The 25230-nt window shown below is 38.5% G+C and overlaps 1 protein-coding gene across 4 annotated transcripts in view; it reads right to left on the reverse strand.

The window, feature by feature from the left end:
- Positions 1 to 25230, reverse strand: part of TMEM245 (transmembrane protein 245) — a 79149-nt gene that overhangs the window by 13389 nt on the left and 40530 nt on the right. For all 4 annotated transcript variants that reach the window (XM_042048922.1, XM_042048921.1, XM_042048924.1 and 1 more), the window contains 2 exons: positions 19220 to 19342; positions 15222 to 15367 (listed from right to left, as the gene is read on the reverse strand). In XM_042048922.1, the coding sequence (XP_041904856.1) occupies positions 15222 to 15367; positions 19220 to 19342 (269 nt within the window). The remainder of the gene's footprint in view (positions 1 to 15221; positions 15368 to 19219; positions 19343 to 25230) is intronic.

Genomic DNA, 25230 nt, shown 5'->3' on the forward strand with positions numbered 1-25230 from the left:
TAAGTTTCCATTTATAATTCATGCTTTTAGTTACACTGATTGTGTCTTTGCAGTTTTGGGAACTCTGGCAAGAGGGCAAAGAGGACAGGAAGACATACAACAGAAATCTTTGAGCCAGAGGATGAGTGGGAAGATTTTCACTGCACTTTGAAGGGGAACACAGTCTGCATAGAAAAACAGCCCTTTCTGGATCTAAAGTCTGTAACAGCACAGTTTCCTTCCTCCATTGAGTCCATAAGGCCTTCTAGGAAAGAAACCTTCTCTGATACTAAATTACTAGGTAGAATCTTTTCTGAACTACTAGCAAGAATTCCAGGACTCCCATCCCAGTTATTGCTTCTTTGGCCACCATTCTCATTCTTATTTCTGTAGGCAGTGTGAATATTTTTGCCCTTGTTTCCTACCTAAGGGATCACTTTTAGATTTCTAAATGACTTCAGAATCAAAATGATCTTATTTAAAATTCATTCACTGGAAGTTATGAGTGCATATTAAATCTCACACATCAACACTACTGTTCAAAACGTGAGATTCTCTTAACAGACTAACTAGGAACAACTGTTGTCAGCCATTTTTTGCTCCAAAAGAGGGAAAGGGAAAATACAGAAAAAAAGCAAGCTTTAAAGAATGACCTAAAGTAACAACTCTAACCTTTGACAGGCAAGAATTACGTGGTGCATAAAGAAAGGGAGGGAATATTTACAAATATGTGGTGGCCTCAGTAACCAAAAGCCTCAATACTTCTCAGTTTACATAAACTTCTATTATATAAAAATGGAAAGTCACTCCAAAATATATAAAATCTACAGATTTTGAAGAGTGACACACTCACTTGTATTTGAGTTATAAGAAAAGAAGATTCAGACATAAAAAAATAATTTGGCGAGGAGGCAAGAAAATCCCCAAACCCAAGGCCACAGTAACAATGCTAAATGTGAGTTTGCATTAAGAATTCAAGATATTTGAATACTTTAGCTACTCAAAGGTCTTACTTTTCTGCATTTTCTGTGACATTTACCCAAGGTCTACTCTTTCTGAGGATATCATAGGAGCATAATATCTTTCTAAGGAGAACCTGTGCAGTGATCTTCAAGCAAATATTTTTCTTATCAAACAGGAACTGTGGCACAAATACATCACAGTTGTCAAAAATATTTTTAACTGTCCTTCAGTATCTCCTTATTTTTTACAAGAGCTGTTTTCTGTACTGTAGTACCGATATTCCCAGAGAGACTACAAAAGAAGGGAAAACAGTGCTTTTATGGTAACCCAAAGAGAGACAGCAAGCCAGGGAAGAAAAATGTTGAAGGTGTCTATAAAACAAGTTACTTTCTTAGTCTCAGTTCAAGGACTTGGCAGTCAGATGCACTAGTAGGACAACAGAAAAAGTAGTCCAGGACTAAGAGGTAGTCCTGGTCTGATGTCATTCTGCAAGCTGACATGGAATATATTTCAATGGCCAAACAGTGCATACCTCTGAAAGACTGTACGACAGTACAGCCTCTCTCTGGCTCTGTACTGCTAATACACACAGCTAATAAGCTGAGAGGGGAAGGCATCACACAGAGCTGGGAAGCTGGGAAGTGGTCAAGCAGGAAGCCAGAGGAGGCTACACCTAGTTTAATTCTCCTCCTCTCCTTCCCCTTGGTTTGTGTCTGCCTCAACTAAAGTTATAAAACGTCATTAAAAAGGTACAAGGGATTCTACTTTGTGGCAGGTGTGGACCAGGAGAACTTTAAAGTCTCTGAAAACTCCTGTTTGTTACTTTCTGGTAACTGCCACCAAAACTAAAAATCATTATCTTAAAGTCTCTGGAAATTCGTATCTATTTTTCTTCACAGTTAAGGCAGCCAAAAAAAAAAAATCTGAAAACACTAACCAGAATCTTATCAGCAGTTTGCTTCAGCTGGTCTGCACCTGAGACACCAGACCTTAAAGATCATGAGGTATGCTAGTGCCGGTGCTGCATGAATTTATTACCATCTGTAAAATGCAGGCCTTCCTGGTGTAATTGTGACAGTAAGTCAGTTTCATCTCTTAATACATTACTGGCACACATACAGCTTCCTTTTATATACAAAAGTAATTGTATGATTCAGAAATCAGAAAATCCGATTGCTGCTCACGTCTCACTTTGGCACTGTATCTGGATGAACCACTTTACCTGCAAGAGCTGACATCTGCAAATGTGTAATTTATGAGCACTTAATGCCAGTTTGGCATAAGGCATACTTAGACATACATATTCCATTTTATAGAGTTTTGAAAAGCATGTAAAATATTTAAAAAAAAAAAATCAGAGGACATGGGTCATGCTTCACATTATTCAGATTAAAAATGAAGAAACTTCTGTGAAATGCTTCTGCACAGCTGGACTATTTTTTTTTTTGGGTACAAAAGTAGTTCCTTCTACTAAGTTCTTTCCCTAAGCTAGGGAATTTACTTGTAGATTCCACAAGGAAAAGGGCCACCTTTTCATTTTATGGGTTTGGTGGATTTTTTTTTTTTACTGATTGGCCATAAAAAGTCTGGAGCTTCCCTTTTATTACTACTATAGTTTATATCAAATGTATGTCCACCTGAATTCCGGTTCACTTCACAGAGCCTGATGGTAAAGTCTATTCACTTTTATTGACACAATGAGATTTCAAAAACTTCAACCTAATACCGCAACAACCCCAGCTGAAAAGAGCCTTTCAGCTCAGATCATGAATTTTTTTGACCTCAGAGTTAATTTGATTTTCTAGATCTCTCTGTTCCCAGAGCACTGAAGGAAAGAAGAGCATATGGGCTGAAATAATGAGGATTTGAGTTACCAGAAAGATTAGAGTAAGCATATCATGAGTTCAGAAGAGGGATTTTCTGGTTATTATACTAAACTTAAATGAACAGGCATATGAACCCTGGCTTGTGAATGGGCCTAAGAGTAAAAACTAGACAAAAGTGCTATTTGTCTTTGGAAAAGTTTGTAAGAAATAGCATTTCTCTAAACGCCTTACAAATCACTTTACAAGCCATACAACAGTTTACAATCCAATTAAAATGCAGGCTTGGTAACAAGAACACCCTCAGCCAAATATACTGTTAGAATAAGACAATTTCACTCTTTTGTCATCTTCCTCACACCGCTGATGTTTGGTATTTCCCATATTCTCTAACAGACACTAAAAGGATTGTACTGTATCTTCGTTGCAAAATCTTTCTGTATAGAAAGCTAACTGAAAACGATGCTTTAAGAGATTTCAGTTATTCAGTTTCTTCTGAGAATACAACTGTCACATTTTAAAAGTAGAGAGTTCAAAATATAAGTGAAATAAATGCATTCAAAACTTCACAGCATGGTTTCACAATTTATTTCAGATCAGGTTAACTCAGAAGCGTCACAGGAACGGAGCCTTCCCATTCCTCTGCTCTCCAGATTCACTTCTGTCCCAGATGACCCTTCCTCTGTCTACCTGCCAGCACAGTCTCCATTATGTGCCAGGACACCTTTTACAATGAATTCAGCTGACAATGGTTTTATGATACATTAGTTTTTACTAAAATATAGCTCAGGTCTCTAATCCCCGGCCAACTCATAAGCAGTGGCTTAAACAGCTGCATTCCCATCAGGAAAGAAGCCAGTACACTCCTGGCTGGAGAGCAAGAACACATCAGTGTACTTACCCCAGCTGAAACTAACACTCACTGTCACCGTAACTTCAAAACCAAAGGACTCTTGGTGGTGTCTGAAGAACTTTCTTTCTTCACACACCACCAAGATCTGTTGCAAAAGATAAGCTGCCAGTGACAGCTATTATCTTAAGAAAGACCAAGGTATTCTTCTTCTACAATGATCCCCCAAATTTCAAGTGATCACCAGGAGAACATTGAAGAATAAAATGACTCAAAGTCCTTTTGAAAAAAACCTCTTAAGATGTTCTTTGACTCTCTCTAAGGGTTCTGTTCTTTTAGGGATAAAAAATGGCCCTCTTTATATTTCAGTTTCAAATTAAACATGAAAGTAAGCAAAGTGCACTAAGATAGATTTCAGCTATGAATAAAGGAGAAGTGGCAGGACGTGTTTCTTGACAGAGTAAAACCATCTCAGGAGCAATATAAATATGCAAATTACTTTCAGAGATGACTCCATGACAAGATTTCAACAGCTTTGCTGCTGAAATTAATTCCTCCTCATGAATGATACAAGTGATCAAAACAGCTCCAACATATGCAGGCTAGTAATGACACTAATCAGATAAAGTGATACAGTCTTGTATCAAAGCATAGTTCCTCCAGATAGTATAACTGATGCAAATACTGCATACACCTCCCAAGGCAGGACAAGGCTCCAATAACTTTATCAAAACATCATTAAAGAGTGACAACCAGTCTGAAGGACACAGTAACACACAGACTTTCTTCTCTAACAGAGAAATGTCTACATTCTATGACAAATAACAACCTGTAAGAAATTCTACATCTGATTATTTCTTTAAAATACTTTTGTATTTGTCTTAATTTTTTAATTACTACTTTGGCCTGTACTTGTAAAAGCTTGCAATTATTCTTCTGAGAAGCACATTTGAAAGGACCAGTTATTTCTGAATCACCTAGTTCTAACATTTCCACATTTTTATCATGAATAGACGATGTTTACTAAATGCAATACTGAACTAGTCTTAAAATGGATCTTAGAACACAACATATAAAAATGCAAACTTGTTCAGACCAAAGATCTGTCTAGCCAGCATCACATCTCCAGTACAGTCCAGATAGCAGATGCTAAGGGAACAAAAGAAATAGGACATATCCATTCAACAAGCCCCCCTGAACATTCTTCCAACCTCTATTTTCATGTCAGGGGATATTAGGAACCTCATGCAGGCCTTCTATTAATTAATCTTCAATTAATATCTCTTCTTAGTCCTCCTGTTCAATCCTGCAAGTTGCTACAACTCCAGCGTTCTTTTGCAAAATCCTACCCATGCCTACTGCCTGCTGCATGAACCAACACTTTTTTTGGAAGCGCCTGCTTGCTTTTTGGTGACGCTAAGATTTTATCCTAGGAGAGACCATAGGCAGTCCAACTCAGTCATCCTTTTCACGCTGGTTCCGATTTTACAAACTTCACTTGTGCAACATCCTTTTTTCCAGGCTGAAGAGTTCTAACCAGCTCAGTCACTCCTCCCAGCGAAACTGATGCATGCCTTCATTTCTCTAACCAGTCTTGTTGCACTCCTAGCTTTTTGAGATGCAGAAACCAGAATGGCACACAGTAACTCAGGGTACAGGCAAATCATGGTTTCATACAATGGGAGTAATATTCTGTGCTTCTGTTGTCCAGGTCTGTGGTAACAAATCTTAACATTTGATATGCCTGGCAGATGTTTTTTAAATATTACCAAGCACTGTGCTAGCCTGTGCACCAGAAAATACAACTCCCAAGTGGTAAGAGTCAGCACAGCAGTAATGAGTTTATGTGTGAAGTTAGGACTGGTTCTCACCCGCATGCATCACTTTCATGTACATGACATTTCATCAGTCACTTTATCTCCCAGACACTGCTCTCCTCCAACGGAGTTTCCCTACAATCCTGCTGCATCCACGCCCTCTCTGGGCAAGCTGTTCCAGTGTCTCACCACTCTCACAGCAAAGAATTTCTTCCTTATATCTAATTGAAACCTACTCTCTTCCTGTTTATAGATAATACTTCTTGTCCTTGAAAGTCTCAGGAAAGAGATACTGTAAAAAGCCTTTCTTAAATTTTGGTAGAACATAGCAGACAGATGAACTTATTAAGGGTCCTGCTTGCCCACACTTCAAAAAACATGAGGAGTAAGGCAGAACTTCTTTCTGTGAAAACTCTGCTGATTCTTTACAACTAAATCATATTCACCATGTGCTGGCATGTCCTTAAGTTCCTACTAAGCTTTACAGTACCAATATCCAGCTTACAAGTGAGTACTTTCTGGGTTCCCTGGAACAATTTTTTTTTTATTTTGCCCTTGAGATTTCTACAGTGAGTAATCATCAGTCACTCCCAACCATTTGCCACTGCTTATTTAATCTGGTTTTTTTCTACAAGCTCTTCTGCAGACACTGTAATTTCGGAGAGATTCTGCTGTAGCTCATCCATAAGAAGAGTTTTACAATGTGACTCCCTCCACTTGCCTTCACAGCATCAATTTACCTCCCCCCTGCAACAACCTGCAGCAGCCTTGTGGTTGCTGAGCACTCCTTGTCATCCCTCAGCCCTCTGACTGCTTGTTGCTCCCGCCACATATGAAAAATTATACTTTGGTTTAATAGCATTTTGTGGAGCTTTGAGTAAATGAATCCAACTCAGCACCACCACCACCCTCACACTTTAGGCTTATTTCTATCTGCTGAAGTTTATGATCCTTTCATTTGTTTAGCAGAAACTTCACCTTTTTAGAGGACAGTTTCTCATTTCCTTGGCCTTTAATATTTTGCTGCTCAGGTATGTACTCTCTCTTCCCTTCAGCCTTACTTAGCTGTTAGCATGCACTGGCACTAACATTTATTATTCTCCATACCACTTGTAAGGAAGTAAATTCTTTAGATTCCCATTTTAGCTTGAAAACTTCATGAATGAGAGCAACAGCTAGCTGGAGTCAATACTGCTTGAGATCCATTGCAGTCTTACATTAAGAAACTCCCAAACTGTTCAGACTATTCTGATTATAAAATTATGAAACACAAGCATAAGGGGGTATTTTCATTGCCTGTCTTGGTGGAGACAATAAATAACGGATTGACCTTACAGCTCGAAAAAAAAGGGAAAAGCTAAAGCTGTGATGTTAAATCTTTGAAATATCAGGAAATCCTGAAGTTTTATGTAAGATTTCATGCTGTCTTCTTACACTACAATAGATCTGTATTTTGGATAGCAGAAATCTAACCAAGGTTATATTAACATATACTGCAACATTAAATACACACATGAAGAATTATTAGACATGCAAGCATAGAACCCTGCAACATTATACCAAAAATAATTCCAATAGTATACTTTTATTCTTAGAAATACCTGATGGAAGATCTTTTCCCTATATATTTAATAAGTCTTTCAGCAACCCTTGTCCTTCCATGCCTGCCAGTTAGCCTGCTTTAGAAGCAAAGAGAAAAACTAACTGGCTGAGCTAAATTCCAGATGTAAATTAAGCATCACTCTCTTTACTGATACAGCTTATGTCATTACCAACTAAACTTTCACTCAAATAGGTTCTGACATACAACTAAATTTTAAAAAGTTGGTGCTGTAGTAAAAGAAAAGTTGTGCATAGATACAAAAGCCTAAGTGCAACACATAATTAAGGGACTAGTATATAAGATGCAATGTAGTTACATTATTCTTAAAGGTTGCAGGAAAATCTACTTATGTATTTAAAAGTGTTCCCACACAAACACACACTGACCTACATCCTCCACGTTTACAGAAATCTTCAGTCTTAAAAAACACTGGGCAGCCACAGAATTACACACTAGAAATATTCACTAAGACAAACTGCTGTTAGAACATACAGAACATGCCACCTGGTATATGAAAGAAGCCAATAGCAAAATATCAGCCCTGTCTCAGATAAAGCAAGGAGTCCTTAGCAGCCTCTCAATGTGTTTGATACCAGCCTGCAGGGCAGAGAGAACACAACTGTCTGTTTCAGCATCAGGTTATGCACTTAGATAATCTTGTGAATTAGGGGTAGTAAACTGAAAAATTCAGACTAAATTTACAGACTGTGTGACATACTTCACCCAAATTAATGTGTATAATAATGAACATTTTTTCATAGTTTCAAGTAAATTTTGGAGTAAAGACTAAGAATAAGCAAATAAATTATTTTCTGAAATTTTCTTTGAAGGTCTGTTTTTCTTTGAAATATTATTTGAATAACTGACTGAAATCATGTGTACATAAAGCAATACAAAGACAGCTGTGCTTAAGAACAAGTATTCTCTATATAAAAGGAAATACGGGTAAAGACAAATTCTAGGGTGGCTCTTTTTGCAAATATGAGAATATTTAAGACTAAAAAAGTACTGTGAGCAAGTCATGTGTTTATTGCTTCTAAAACAGGCAGCTAAAATACTACTATCTATCCCACTAGGGTGATCAGGTTATGGTTACTGTCAGTTTGGGTCCACATATGCACTGAAACAATGTAGCATCTCATACAGATTTGCAGACCATATTGTATTTTTTTTCTGATAACTCAGCTGAAGCTTTCCTCTCCTCAGTGTAATGAAACACAAAATATGTCTGTTATTCCCTGTTTTAGACTAGGCAATTATTTCATTACAGAATCATACAATCATTAAGGTTGGAAAAGACGTCCAAGATCATCAAGTCCAACCTTTTACCAATCACCACCTTGTAAACTAAACCACAGCATTGAATGGCATGTCTGGTTGTTTCTTGAATACTTCTAGGAATAGTGACTTCACCACCTCCCTGGACAGTCCATTCCAATGCTTGACAAACCCTTCTGTGAAGAAATTCTTCCTAATGTCCAACTTAAACCTCCCCTGGTACCACCTGAGGCCATTTCCTCTCATCCTGTTGCTTGCCACCTCAGAGAAGAGACCGAACCCCACCTGGCTCCACACTCCTTTCAGGAGTTGTAGAGAGGGGTAAGGTCCCCCCTGAGCCTCCTTTTCTCCAGGCTAAAGAACCCCAGCTCCCTCAGCTGCTCCTCACAGGACTTGTGCTCCTGACCCTTCACCAGCTCCATTGCCCTTCTCTGGATACGCTCCAGCCCCTCAATGTCTTTCTTGCAGTGAGGGGCCCAGAACTGGACACAGCACTCGAGGTGTGCCCTCACCAGAGCCGAGTACAGGGCGACAATCACTGCCCTGGTCTTGCTGGCCACACTATTCCTGATACAAGCCAGGTGCCATTGACTTCATGATTAAGACAGAAACATTAAGACAGAGTATTTTTCAATTCTATTCCCATCTCATAACACACACCTTAAGTAAAGCTTGAAAGATTTCAGTATGGTCCTATTAAATGCAGTCATGTGACAAAAGATTTCAGCAAGAGATAACTCCTGCTACTAAAGAACATTCACTGCATGCAAAAATTCTGTCAAAACATAATCAGTTAACAGTTATCTTTGAAAAATTAATCTGAAAGAAATTATTAATGTTGAGGTAAAATAAACAAGATCACACATTTTGCTTTTTCTAAGCATTAGCTTAACATGCTGGAAGATTATTGTTTTCTGTGGGAATTGTATCATTGTCTCATTTTCTCCATAATCACTGCCAGGATGCCACAGCCAACCAATTAGATGTTTAAACAGCTGGGATTTTTTGTTTGTTTGTTTGTTTATTCATTTGTTTGCATGCTAGCTCATTTCGGATCTCTTTAGAGGCTAATAAATAAAAGTTAAAATTTCATTGAGAACCTATTTCATCCGTCAAGACACTATAGGTTTTTTTCATATCAAATCCTTTTTCTGACTTTCCAACCGATTTCAGCTAAGTATAACAATTTCCTCTTTAGAAATACATACTATTTAAAGTGACTTTTCTATAACCAATGAAAAATCTGATCAAATTTGAGGTGTGCACGGCAAATGAAGAAAATGGAGCAAATAATGATAACCTTTCTCAGACTGAAAACAAACAGTACTCATCTTCCCGGCATTACAGAACAAACTTCCACTAACACATGTTTCAAGGCATCACTCAAAGTACTAACTGGGGTTTAAGACCATTTCACAACGTAATTAGGCCCCACCAAAACTGAAAGCTGCAGTAACTGTAAGCCACAGCCATACCCGTGTGCATGCACTCATGTGAAAGTATCGCACACACTAAATTGCACTGAGGCCGTGAGAACATGCAACTTAGTAATGTGCAATATCTCCACCAGAGCAAGCAGAATGGGAGCTTCGGGGAAGAAGGGTATGGTGCATTCAGGAAGAGAACAACATGCTGCTCAGGGCAAGGAAAATGGTTCAGGCAAAGGTGTGCATGCTACTACTTGGAAACCTGTGAGAATTACTGCTTCATCCATTCAGGACAAAAACAAAACAAAAATCAAAATCCAGACAAGAGCACCCCCTCCCTATTTCAGGGGTAAAGAATATAATTTTCCTACTTATGCAGTGAAGCAGGCGACTCATGAACCACCCTTCTGAATAAAGCAAACCTCACACTGTTATGGGCAGAAAATGATTCCCCTCAACCTTCAAAGTACTACATTATTAATTATAGTTACAACGAAGAATTTCACTAACTACTGTTGAGAACTAAAATTATCTAAATACAGTAAACTGGTCCAAGTGGTCCTCATATTTGTAAAGCAAGTCATCTTCCTAAACCTGATAGGGTGGTGCCAAAAGAATTCCTGCAGCTGAACCTACTTTGGCATAACCCTTCTGCAACAGTCGCCATTCCCCTCCCTGTCCCCCTTTCTTCAGATTCCTATGGCTGACTTTAAGTGGTTTCAGTGAAAGTAAATAATGTATTTACTATATTCACAGGCAACTAAGCACCACTGTCAGTCAAGGGAGACTCTTGCACATAATGAAATATTACCTTTGTAATTCATCACATTTTTTTCCTGATACCCACTTATGCAATATGGAAAACGGGAAAAAAATTAACAAAAAAAACCCAAACAAACAAACAAAAAAACCCCCAAGCAACAACAACAAAAAAGGACAGAACCGTGGAGGGATGAAAAGCAAAGGACAAATGAAGAATTTATGAATTTATCAAGAAGAAAAAAGAGTAAAGAAATGTGGCCACACCAGGAAAGTCAGAATCAGACTGAGAAAGACCTGAGATTGCAAACCAAGAAGAGGGGAAACAGATAAACCAACTGGGCATGAAGGACCAAAACTACTAGAGAACAGAAGCTCTTTTACTGCTGAGGCATTAGCAGTATTTAGGATTATTATAACTTCCCTAAATTTTTATTTCCCACCTCATTTACAGGCAGTGGCACACGAAATTCCAGCATGGAATTTTGAATTAGCTGGTTGATTTGAAAGAGAACCAGTACTTCATACATCAGTCAGAAATCCCTTTGGTCACATATGCCATTGGTACTGATCTTTCTCCCAGGTTTTTTACTGCCTTTTAGGGAATCACCATACAACTACTGACCTCTCCTCTTCCCTGTAGATTAAACTCTGCCTTCCACAAGATGCAAACAATGAGGAGAAGCAAATGCAATATATGACAACAAAGCACACACAACTGTTTAGTCTAAAATCATAGGAGCATTTTTGTGATGAAAGTTACTGAAAATTGGGAAAACTGGTTTATGACCAATTTGCAAATCTGTGTTTGTTCTATAGCCCAAACACTGCTGGTTCCCATCTGGAGGGCTGCTTGGAGGCAGGCAGCATTGCCTGTCAGAACTGGGATAACTCAGTCAAAGGCAGGTATCTGGGGCAAGGGCAAATGCCCAGCTTACAGTCACATCCACAATCTGGGAAAAGACCAAACTAGCAGCAGATCATCCCTTGGGTTGCCCTTTGCCCTCCAGTCCTGACAGAGACCTAGAAAACAGTTCTTTTGTTGACTGTCAAGGGATGTGTGGCCCCTTCTTTCCCTTCATGAAGAGGTGCCATCTCTTCAGCACTGAGGGCGGAAGGACTGGGGAGAGGAGGACCTTCCTTCCATCAAGCTGCTGCCTTCCCCACGTGGCAAGGGACATTCCCATCAGCTGTCCTGCCTTCCCCAGATGGGAAGGGACACCCATAACCATGCAGAAAGTAACCTGTCCAACCACCACCCAAGCCTTGACTTCAAACCAGCATCAGCCCCACCACTGCCCTGAGTCATCCCACAACCAGCAGCATCCCCACAATTGTTTCTCCATCACCAGCAGCATCCCCACAGGAATTTGTCCTGCTGAGCACACAGAAGTGCTCCTACAGCCGTCCCCTTCTCCTGTCCATGCTCACCCAGCTGGTTACTGGAGGCTGTCACTTGCTGAGGTCGGAGCAAGTGGCAGTCACTGCTCTCCCCTGGTCCCACTAGGACAGTCACCTCCTCATAGTGCATGCTATTCCCAGCACAACTTATCCTTGGTGGAACTGTGCTGGCTGGTGCACCCAAGCCAGCTTCTGTCTTTCATGGCTCTGCCTTTGGACCCCTAGGTTTGCCAAACAAGCTCTTGGCTCAGGCATGGCATGATGCTTCGTCAAATCCCTGGTCGATCCCACCACCTGATACATGTTGCTGGCATTCTGCCTCCCTGGTGTCCTGGATGAATGAATTTCCCATCAAAGGCCAGGAGGGGAATTCATCCCATGGTTTGCAGCAGGCAGTTCTTGGATTACACTCAGCTTTTTCAAAACTCCTATCATGTCACTACAGCTGCATCTATTTTTTCCCACTACTCAAGTTCAAATTTATAATCTGAGATATTTTGACAGAAACAGTGAGATTCAACACTTGGCTCAAAGCAGCCTGGAAAGCTGCTCTTACCCCTCTGTAGCTCATAAATCTGTTTGTGTGAACAGAGAACTGTCACTGTATTTGCAAATTCATCATCAAGGGAGTTAGAAAAATATTTATAAAATGTATAGCTGCTTATAGTCCATAAAATAAAAAAACACAGCACAGTTCCAATGAGAGAAATTGAAATGGGAAAAGGTCTTGGTTTATTTAAGAGCTTGCTGGGTAACATCTTTAAATTAAGGGATTTCTTGAGCTACAGAAATGAGTTGCCAAGTGCCCTCCTCTTCTTTCCCCCTTGCTCTTTTCCTCTGAAATAAACGGCAAAGCACACAAGGGAACAGACTTCTGTGATTACATCCAAGTTTCCTAGTGCTTTTCGCAAACACATTTTAAGTAAAAGAGCAACGGAAGTGACTGACAGCTTGGAGGATTACTGTTTTTATGTCATTTGGTTTATGAGCAATAGAGAGATTAGGTCTATCTCTTGCTAAGAGGATCCTTGCCCTCTAGACAGGACTAGTTAGATGCTGTCTTAGCTTTGTGCACATGCTCTGTCCTGCTGAAGAGTGGTGGGCGCTGGAACACAGCTGGTGACTTTTGAGATTCATTAACTTAATCTTTTTGGTCTACTTGAAAGCATGGATATTTTGAGGGTGAATTCATGTTGTGTAATGCTGTCATAGTCTAATGATGAAAGCAACTACAGATGTTTCATTATTTGACAAAATTCATAACACAAATGAAGCCTCTTCCATCCTACCACCGAGCACTAACATTCATTTCGCATGCCATTTACAAATGAGGTAGGTGAAGAAGCCATTTTTAGGTTCCTAACCCTGCAGCAACAACTCATCTCCAAAAGGAAAGAGTAGTTGCTACTTTGTGACAAAAGAAAGGGCTTGAAGTAGCAATTGTTTTTCATAAGGCAACAGATTAGGCATGCATAAACTCTTGAGAAATTGTTACTGTAGTTGCCACACTTACCTACTGAAGATCACAGTAAGTCTGGAGTGGAATGCGAGCTAACTGAGAACCATTAGGATAAATCCTTAGGTACAACTGAGAAGTGAGGAACTTCTGAAAATCTCAGAAGAATCATTCCAAAGAATTCAAATAAGGCACCAAATACAGGCTGCTCCAAACAAATATGAATGACTGATTCAGGCTACCTTAGTGAATACAAAGACGGAGATCCCTTGTGTATGACAAGCTGCTTCACATTCCACATTCTCCAGATTCTCCAGACACTGGCTTTTGCTCATCATATTTGCAGTTACTGATGCATGCTGGCTCTTTCCTACTCATTTTCCTGTGGCTTTTCTAAAATTATTTTCTTTCTTTCCTCCATTCTAATTCTGATAAATACCTTGGGTCACCTTAGTCACATATCTGTAAACTTATAACTGCATTTAATACAATCCTCCTCACATAGTATCCATGCCCAGATAAACCATATCCTAGGTTTTCACACTGTTCCCCTCTAGCGTGGGCTAAAGAGAACAATTTGTGAGACAAGTATGAGTTTCTGAATCTGCTCACGCTATTCAGAAAAGACAGAACTGAGATACTAACCATGTGATCAATGAAAACTCAATAGTAGTCACTCAAGAGAAGGGCTATTAACTGTTTGGCAGAATTCCAAATCTGTTGTTTTCTGTCTGAATTGCCCCTTCATTTCAAATGACTACAGCAGTTAGCACTGTTGTTCAAGACCCTACACAACGTAATATAACTTTCCCATTGTTAAAATGGCAATCACTTAGCAATTTTGGAAAGCACTTTAATACCTCCCCAGTTTAAAGCTCACTCATGTATTGTACATATGCACAAGATGACACAGAAAGCAGTGGTATAAGAGGCAATGGCTACACAGAATTTAGCATCGAGTCTGTTCACTTTGCCCAGACCATCAACTTTTTTGTAAAAGTACACTATGATTTAAACACATCATATAAAATCTAGTTTATTACATTACCAGCATGTTAGTGTTTCAAGCTGCTAACAGGTGAAAGCTGGTGATTTCATTCATCTGTGACGAATGAACATTACTGCACCACCCCAAAAATAGCTTTACTGTGTAATCTTTGTGAACCATATCTAAAAACATAAAAAATCCTTCTTCAATTACTGAAGTAGTTTAGAGCTGACACACAAGATTGGTGACTAAGCATGAAACACCATGAATGTACTCTGCAGGTGCAGTACAGTAGTGTTCCAAGCGTGATAAGGAGAGCGCTCCCCTGTTGCTCTCTTTGAGGTAATTTGGTTTACGGAGTTCATGAACTAGATTTCTTTCAGATGAAATTAAACTGGAAAATATACTCCAGAAGCATATCTAATACATTCCAGGTACAAATGGGTACTTATTCTCCCATATTAGACAAAATACTTCAAACCAAGTACTTCTCAAATGTGTACAGCACGGATGTCAGTTCCTCCATTTCTACTGTTTTGCTGCATGAATCTGCTCCTACTGAGCTGCCCTAGCTGCTATTGCCAACACAACTGCAAACACTGCTTCCTGATGAGTTAGGGATGTCATGGGTGTAGCAGTTTCACTAAACACTAGTATACATGACTTCACAGATCTCTGAAATTTTTTTAGTCAAGTCCAATCAAATTGCTCTATCAACAATCAAAGGGAAAAAAAATCATTGACGCTAGGTTCTTGAAATCTCTGAGATTTGCAACTCATCTTTGAAACACAAGCTGTTGCAATTGTTAATTATTTGCAGTTGAACATCAAATTTAAAAAGGAATTTTAAAGAAAGGGCAAGAAATCAGCAAGGTACCTTATTGCTTCCTCCACGGATTGGCCAACTATATTTGAGGAGGGACCTGGCTGAGACAAAGGCGTCAGGCTTATCACCCATTTTACTGGCTTGTAATATTCATCACTGGAGCTCAACAGGTAGAACAGTGTGGTCAGAAAAATCACCTGCAAAACAAATTGAAGTTTTAAATTAAAAGGTAGTAAATACTTTACAGAATTAGAGTATGCAGCTATGCTTCAGATACTGAATTTTACTGGAAAGAAGTAAGATACTCTTCCACAAGCCTGGATTTAGAAAAACACACAGAGCTGAAAGAGTAATTTTCTCCCCTGCTCCACAAAGGACTTAATATTCACAGCCAGACATTATAAAACTTCTGCCTCTGTTCAGCCTCTTCCCAAAGTCACATCTAGACCAAACAACTAGAATGCTGATAAACATTCTAGTTGTGGTGGTTTTTGGTTCTTTTTCAGCATGTTTAACGGATCAAAAAATTGCTGAATAGTTACATCTATTCTCAAAACAAGCAAACAAAAGTGCCAAATAAATTTGGGCTATCTCAAGAGTCTTTATGCAGCTGGGTATCAGATAGGAATTACACAAAAATTCACAACCATACATTTTATGTTACGCTGGCATTCCTAAGTGAACATTCCTTCTGTGAGTTTGATGATGAGTCTCAGCAGAAGGAATGGCAGTTCCATTGTTTCAGTTAAAAGACAAAAAAATTACAATCAGATTGGATTAGCTTCCTCTATGTAGCAGTCAAGTACATTTCTCTTATTTTCCTGTCAGTGGGCTCAGCAACTTCTTGGGTAAGCATAAATCACAAACTGTGTCCATCATGAAACAGAATACCTCGAACAATAAAAATCCATTTTGTATGCTCCAAATGTAAACTATGGCTTATATTTGCTTCATCTACAAGTTTCAGATATTTCTTCTCTCTTCCCAAGATTAGAAAGAATTCTTTCCTTTTTTCCAACCTACTTATATTCTAGAATAAACCGTATCTTAATCTTTTTTTATGAGCCAAACAGCCTGACTTCCGTAAGTCTCTTACTTTCAAGCATTTTATCCAGTTTGCAGACACCTCATGCTCTTTTCCTTCATTCTCTCTGAAGATGCTCAGAAAACAAAATGCAGATAGCACTGCAGTATTTCATTACCAATCTCAAGAATGGCATCTGTCTCTGTTCCTAATTTCTCTATACTCAGTAAAATGCTACTACCATTTTCCCCCTACTCTACCCTCCCAGACTTTAACTGGAAGGTCACACTCAACTATTCACCTATAATGACCCCTGTCCAAAATGTCATATATTGGTTTAGGCTATATTACATCTTCCCAGGTGTTTAGCTTCTGCCTTGGGTGATAAACCAATCTAGCTAATAAAACAAGTCGTATCAGCAGATTTAAACAGCATGCTGTTAACACTCATTTTGAGATTAAAAAATAATAATTAAGCTTTGCTTTAATGGGAAATAGTCTAGTGCCAGTAGCAGTATAAACTATGTTTTGTTAGAGTTTCAAATGACAGAATCTTAAAACTTGAATCACATTTTAACATCCTTTGTAATTCTGCAGTTATGGTTATTTTTCTTCCTTGATGGGCTCTGCCATTTCTCCTAAGCTACTGTAATATTTCCTGATTTCACTAGAAAACTCTATACTAAAGCAGGCACCCAGATAAAGCTGTGTCTTCCTTTCATTGAGCTCAGCCTAGAGATCCTTCTTGCACATGCAGTTTTCAACACAGAGAGCAGCATATTGCTCTAAGTACAGTAAGTATAATAGCTACTTATCCTGACTGTTCTTCCCCAGTGTTTACAGAAGAAACTTGCCTTCTTAAGGAGATACAAGATAGATGTACCCACCTGCAGTGTAAAAGCCAAAGCAATGGCTGGGAATGAACAGCAGTGGAATAAAATGGTGTTAAGCTGAACTACAAGCTAGGAAAAAATACAAACTCTACTCAATTTCTGCTAAAAGAAGATGGATGTAACCACAGCACCATACAAAATTAACTGAATTTTGGAATACGTGCCTTTTAGGAAATTAACGTTTTTCCTTTAGCACAATAGGTGTAGAAATGCAAAAAGAAGCCGTAGTCACTGTATACAATAAAATATTATCAAATGGCTCACTGACTCTTCCAACAAGTAGAATAGCCTCAATACTACTTTCAGCAGCAAAAGATACGTACTATCTTAGAGCAACTAGAGGCTATAAGTTTTCAGACCTCTTTTACAGGATATCTGAGATACTTAAATTGTTTCCTAAGCAACAATTCAAGATCCTGCCAATGCCTACAAGGAATAATTTACCAAATACAAAACAGTAAGACTTTTCCATAGTTAAACAGTTGATGGATTACTATTTCATGCTGTAGAATTTGTTCTGTAGCTGAAAACATTAAATACTCTAATTTGAGGAGGGATAGACTGAATTCAAGGAGAAAGCTCTGGGTAAACACTCTCTTCCAAAATGATAATTCAGCATTTCCACAGATACCAAGAAACATACAACCTAATTACTTGTGCATCAGGTCCAGTGATTCAGTAAACACTTTTGTATCTGCTTTTCATACTCAATTTTCTGCTGTAAAGCTTCAGGGTTTTTGTTTGTTGGGAGTTTTTTGCTTGTTTTGGGTTTTCTGGTTGTTTGTTTAGTTGTGTGTTTTACAAAATCTGCACATTCCCTGCAGGACTGTAGATGCCCATCAGCCAAATGGAGCTTTTTCTCTTCCAATCTTTGTAACAGAATAGGAGCACATGTGAGTACACACATGTGCATATTTATACACCAGCACAAAAGCATATACATACATCCACATGCACATGTGCAGACAGGAACTGGTATTCAGAAGTGAAATACAAGTGACACTTCCATGACTAATAATCAGTTTTCAAAAGCCTGGTGAGGATCTGAAGAGTCTTACTGGATTGTGGATGGATGTGCTACACTGACTGACATTCCTACTGAACGTTTTGATAGAAGACGTATTTTTCAAAATGGAGGTTCTGAACAAAGTGTCCATTATTTCCATGTTTTAAAGTACAAATTTTTAAACCTTTTATCAAAATGAAATTCAGTGTTTTAATTTCTATTCAAGATGACTAAAATTGGACTGAAATGTAATCAGTAGAAAAACTAACCACTTTGAGTATTATCTTGTTGGAAAACTTAGGATAGTTTGTGCCACTCCAAACTAGTAAAAACTTTTCTGTAGCAACTAGGAAACTTGAAAAATTAAGAGTACAGTTCAAGCATCTAATCTTTAAAAGAATTCCAACACAGCAAGATCCCAACTACCTCTGCTAAACCAGCTGACTGCACAGTGCCTCAGCAAGAGGCAGGACCCTGCTGGCAGACAAAAAGTCAGATCATGCATCACAGTAACAGCATGCAATGAACTTGATGTAAGTCATTAGGCATCTAAAGATAAATTTTGTGTCTGAGCCTGAGTGCCTTGAAATCACTGGCAATCAGCTTGCAATTTTTGTACATTAACTTTTCAGACACAGTTTTAAATGTGCCATGTTGGGTGAAGTTGTGGACTAAGGAAGAAATAAAATACTCCCATGCAATCTTTTTTTTATGGAAGACAACTAGAGAACAAATTGCTGATCCCCCTGTAACAATTTTTTCCATCTTCTGAAAGCAATGACTTGTACAGGGATATGCTTATGAGGACACACCGTAAGACTTCAGCAGTTATGTAGGATATCACAAGTTACAGCTTAGTATCTTCAAGGCCTGAAACAAGAATTTTCAACTAATAGGATGACAGGAAGACTTATTACCTCCTAACGTAAAAGTTACACAAATCTTGCCCTCTGTCTAGAATGCCCCCAGACAGATATGGAATTTGCAAAATCTTAAAAGAATTTTGGTATTAGGTAAGTTTAGAAGATGTTTCCAATGCTTTAGGTTTGAGTTTTCATTGTTACAACATGTGCAATTAGGCTTTTCCAGTAAAATGGGTCATGTGAACCAATGACATACCACTTACCACTGAAAGCACGAAATTGAGAAGAGCTGTGCCACTGTGGAAGAGGATTGTCACTAATGTTGTAACCGTAGTAAACAAGAGGCTCACATTGCGACTCATCACGATCCACAGAGACTCCAGGATCTGAAAAACAAGGGAGAAGTAAAGCAAAGTCAGGCACTGGATGCTATTAGCAAGGACAGAAAACTACTTACTGAGTGTTTTGTCTCCATCAAGCTATACAAAAATGACTTTTAAAAAAAAATCATCTTCCCTCACACCTACAACACAGCAGGTTCTATCAAGTGAAAATGTCTACTTTACCAAAGGTAAGTTTCTATGCAGCTGATTACAAGGTTTTGGAATTTTTCTCCCAATATTCAAAATTATTTCATTATGCAAAATTGCAAAAAACCTAGATGTGGTGACACTTTTTATTGTCATTAACATTGCTATCAAGCAGATATTGCCTTGAGAGAAAATATTCACCTTTTCAAAGGCAGAAATATTAAGACACAAAGAACAAGGAGTAACATCACAAGGTAGAAATAAATCTGAAGCTTCAAATCAAATACTAAAAGTGCTACTTCAATAAATTTGTTTTTAAAAGCTTTCATGGTAATGAAATGCATGTTTTTAATAATATCTGCAGAGAAATGCAAAAGTTGTGATTTTGAGTAAGGATGCATCAGTTAGTCAAGTAACTATGAAAAATAAATCAAACAATCTTAGATAATCTATTAAAATTTGTACTGGCTTGGGGAACTGATTGCTTATGGATACATACAGTAAAGACTAGTTTTGATGCATCAAAAGGAGGAACATGGAGGCATCCTAAATACAATGCACACCAGTTTCAAACATGTATTTCATCCAGAAGGAATACAGTAAGAATGTATTAGCCAAAGTGATTCTAACAAATAAAAGCAGCAAGGTCACAAACAAATCTTCTTTCAGATTAACTAAGGTAACTGGAAAAACTGTAAAGCTCTGACACAAAAGCCCTTCAGGTTCAAAGTTGTAAGTGAAGACTTCAAAACTAGCAACTGTTAGTCTTGGTTTAACAAATGGAAATAAGACTGAATTCAAACAAAACTAACCAACCAAAACTCCCCTAAAACCAAAAAAAACCCTTCCCCAGTATGCAGCATTTGTAAAGCAGACAAAGGAATGTAAGCCATGTGATCACCTCTCCTCTAGAAGTGAGTGAATCATATCAAACTTAATTTATTAAGCATGAACTTGAGAAGGCATAAGTGCTGGGGGAAATGACAGGGAATTAAAACCAGAAAGACCTACTTAGCTCATGCTTCCTACTATTCAATGGGAATTATGAATGTCAAAGCTCATCTTTTGCACAGATTTTATTAGTCTCTCTTGAGAATTCAAGTGAGGTTAGAAGTGAAGAGGACACTGCTGAAAAATGTTCTCCTACTGGTACCTGTTCCTTTGCTTCTTCTATGGATTACAAATTCACCCTGGGGGTGCTGCAGTGCTGTAAGCTCATCCAGCCCCCAGGTAACATTATGTGCACATTATGCTGTGAGGACTGTAAACACAGAGGACAGTGAATTCTGAGGCAATGGTTGGTAGCCAAAGCAGAGGCCTTCCAGCTGGTATTGAGTAAAGACAGTGCTATCATTGCTAATAGCAGGCCTTAAATTGTATGCAAGGTTCCCCTCCCAGATATTTAAGCCTGTTACAAGAACTGTATGAACAGGAGTGTGAACAGGAGCTTCTGTGCCACAGGTCTTCTGTTATAATGTGGAGTTTAATCACAGAACAGCAGCAAAGGCCTTGAAAATAGGGACACCGGTTGAAAACAAAGGCCCGTGAAACAGGAGCAGTGCTTTGAGTAAGAAGGCATTGAAGATGCACAACCTTTAGAGCTAGGAAGACTGCTTTTCCTTCAAGAAAATGAGGTAGGAACTAAGAAAGGGGAAAAACACCTCAAAAGGCAAACAACAGGACAAGGCACCTGTCATGACCTGGAAAATTAGTATTTCTCCCAAGTATGACAGCAGATAGTCCAGGGCAGAGGTCAAGGGGCAGGAGTTGTCTGGAATAAAAACACTTTATGAAAGGACAAGCTCCTTAATTTGAGGGAAGATGATGTCCATTAAGTTCCAGCTGTCCATACCTAAGAGCTCTTGAGCCAGCTCATTTAGACTCCTGTAACTCAGACCATTAAGGACAGCCTCTATTGGTGCCAACTACACAGCACCATCATGATGGTATTTTATCCTCACAGCCCATGTAGGACACGATTGCTAAGGACTGACCACTTGGAATACATAATGAAAAAACTAGGAGACTGTAAAGCAAACCATTAGCATGAAGTGCATTGGTAATGAAAATTGGTCTAGTCAAGTTTTGCTCTAGAGAGTAAAACTAGCCTGATTTAACAGTCTTCTAAATACAAATCACAGCAACTCTTAAGACCCTCACTTGCAACACATAAGCTGAGCTGACACCAGTGAGAATTCACAAAGAGAGGAGCTTGTTCCATCTGCCAGAGAAAAGCACAATTAGTGAGACCGTAGCAGTTTACTTCAAAATATGATGTTTCTCCAGTACAGGCAGGATTTATTGAACACTTTCTGTAGAAGCTTTAGCCTGAGGGCTGTTAACCAGGAGTATACAAACTGCAGGTGGTTTCAATGTAGGTATCACGTCATTCAATTAACATCAGGAACAGTTCTCCTACATGAATATCCTTGTTTGGTGGAGTCATTGATTTGAACTATTGAACTAGTTATCACCAGCATTTGCTTTAGCGTAAGTGCAGTTAGTGCCCTTCTACAGCTCTGGCATGTCTTATGAAAGCAACTGCATCTTTTACGACGCGTCTCCAACTACAGAATAATTCCTCGTTACCCATATGTATCATTAAAATTTCAAGATACAAGCTTTTCATAGCTAGGCTGAGAAGACAGACAGAGCAAACATTAATCATTACTGAATACAGTACCAGAACGTGCTCAAATACTTCCCTACCACTCACAAAATCAAATGATGTGCAGCTGCACCTAAGAGTTCATAACGCTGTTCACTTCCCAGAGCCTACTGCAGCTGAGTAGATGAGCTCACCTACTACACATAAAGAATTGTTAACACCTTGCCAGCTGAGAGTTCTCCAAAGCACAACAAAACAAGTGTGAATATTTATGCAACGTTACAGTACTTTCAGTTACTTTTTTATTATTAAATAACTGAAAACCACACCTCTTTCCCCAAACCACTGCTCTGTAAGCAGCCATGAGGGATCAATGTTTAAAAGAGCTATGAAGCTGTGCAGAATTCAGCACGCCCTTAAACATCACACTGTGCTGTGTCACCATCAGCATCAGTTCCTGTGCCTTTCCAATCTGTAACAGGCAAGAAAGCAAAACTGCACACAATGTTCTCAGGCATCTAGGGTGTCCTCTTGGCCACTTATAAACTGGTCAGCACCTGAAAATGAGGGTTAAAAGGCACTTGACCAAAACAGTAATTTGCTCAGAACTTCAAGTCAGCAAACTTCTGGAAGCCAGATAAATCTATGTACCTAACTTGATTCTAAAGATCAACAGACATATAAAGGGAACAAAACTGGACACAAAGATGTAAAAAAAACCCAAAAAACCACGCTAATTGATATATTACTGCAAAATGGACTGAATTAGCTATAAACTTATGGGATTACTTGAATAAATTACTGGAGCCAGAGAAAATATTAGGATATGTAGTAACTCACTGAAATATTTGAGAAGCTGACTTGATTTAAAACACACAGATCAGTCATGCTAAAGGCACAGAAACAGAAACAGAAATCTAACTAAGCTGAAGCTCCCTGTGTACATCTCTGTGGAAGGTTTTTTGTCTTCCTGTCTGGGAGATCTCTGAACGAGATACCACCTGCTGGTGGAATGATGAGTATTCTGGTGCAAGGAGCCGAAAGATCAAATTAAGAAGACATTAGCAATGTCTCCTATAACATCAAGGGAGCTCTGAGTCATCATTCACTGATTTAGCCAGCAGCGATTCACTTTCTCAATGCTACAAGCATACAAGAAATGGAGAAAAAGGGTATGAATGGAAAAGCAGATGAATGAGGAAAGAATGAATCTTTTTTATTTTTTAGAAATTAAATCTTAATAGTCCAGCTATGTGCTGCCTATTTAATCCATCTGATAAACTACCTTAGAGTGAAGCATGGGGTGCAAAATACAAGGCATAAGTGAGGATCCATTCTTGCTCTCTTTGAAAAGAATGAGGTGAAATAAACTCCACTTCAGAAACACATCACTGATTATACTATACTGGTTTTAAACACTACTGTTTAATACTGGAAAAAGGTAGCAGTGCTGCTAACACCAAAGCTTTTAGAAAAAAAGCTAACTGATGACTTGGAAAAGCTTATCTTCATATTAAATCTCCAGGCAATTTACATGTTTATATAGTAAATTACTTTAAAATAGTTAAGGTCTGTCTACATCAAACTACAGCTAAGCATAACTGCTATAATGAACAGCACATTTTGAGGGGGGTACACAAGTCTTCCAAGCTTTACCTGATACTCAGAATTTTGAATCAATGCATGTTGTTATAAATTAAACGAACAGCAGCAATTCCCCAGCACACCTACATCAGTGATTTAATTACATGCTTTCAACTCTAAAATGAAAAATTCTTCCACTACAGGAAAAAGCCTGAAGTGAAACACTAGCAGCTGTCTTCCTTTAATGTTTTTCTTAAAGCAAATGCTCCTTCACTTATTAAGGAGGAAGAACACTTCCTAGGATTTCCATCGATGGAAAAGAGCTTATCTGCTTGTGGCTCTAATGACACTGTCAAATAGCTGTATTTTCAGAGAAAACTGACATCTGTTCTATTCTGAAATACTTCAGAAAGCCAAGGGGCAAGCAAGACATTTATTTTTTGGTAAACTCAATCTATGCTTAAATATTTGTTACATGCAAGTAGTGTAATCATACACAATTATTCTTTTCCAAAAGTGGAGGAAATCTCATTAGAGCCGCATATCCACTTCTTTACAGCTATCTCATTGTCTTTAAATTATCTCCATGTTAAAAAAACCTGTCAACACAGCTTTAGGACTGTACTGTGTCTTGCCATATTCTTAAGAACTGCAAACTAGCATTGATTTCAAGTGTTCAACCTCACTCTCCCCCCATAAACAACACACTCAACCAAAAAAAAAAAAAAAAAAAAAAAGTTGTAACAGTTTGGGTTGGAAGGGACTTTAAAGATCATCTGGTCCCAATCCCCCTGCCACAGGCAGGGCCACCTTTCCTTAGGCCAGGTTGCTCCAAGCCCCATCTAATCTGGTCTAAATCCCACTCAAAGTTCATAAAATATGAAAACAGCAAACAAGCAAGAAACCCAAACCAAAGAATCTAAGCAAAAAAAAAATCAAATCCCCAGAACACACACTCCCAAAAGCACCCACATAATTTAAAATATTAACCCTTCCCAATTCAGTATGCCATCCTAATAACCCATTCTTCTACTTCAAAATACCAGGAGAAAGATTTTCATGCTGTGATAAGAACATAAATCCTGAATACAGTAAGGTTGCTTTGTATCTTAGGCTAGGTAAGAAACTTACTTAAAAATACCAGACTTCAGCAAAAACTTTTCTTATTTTCATACTCTCCATGTTTTAATGACCTAAACCAGCACAGAGATCATATTTTCATAAATTTTAATTTAAAATATTAGTATGAGTAATATTTATGCAATGCACTGTAAATGAGCAAGCCAGGAAAGAAAATGCTGCCCAGTACGGATGTGAAATTAGGATTTAGAGCTTTATACTAAGACGACTGTTTCACAGTCTGTCATTAAGGACATGAGTATATGGAGAAAAAAGACAGGTGTTTCCCCACAGCTGATGAGTAATGAGTTCCTGGAAATAAACAGGAAAGCAAGTCAATTGCTGGCACTTTTTTTCTTGAACTTCGAAACCAGTTTTTAGAAGTAAAGCAAGCATGTTAGCTAGATGAAAATTTTAATATTAATGTTTTTCA

The sequence above is a fragment of the Corvus kubaryi genome, unplaced genomic scaffold, assembly GCF_017639235.1.
Source record: "Corvus kubaryi isolate FWS band 111438036 unplaced genomic scaffold, C.kubaryi_AGA036_p1.0 68, whole genome shotgun sequence".
NCBI classification, from domain to species: Eukaryota; Metazoa; Chordata; class Aves; order Passeriformes; family Corvidae; genus Corvus; species Corvus kubaryi.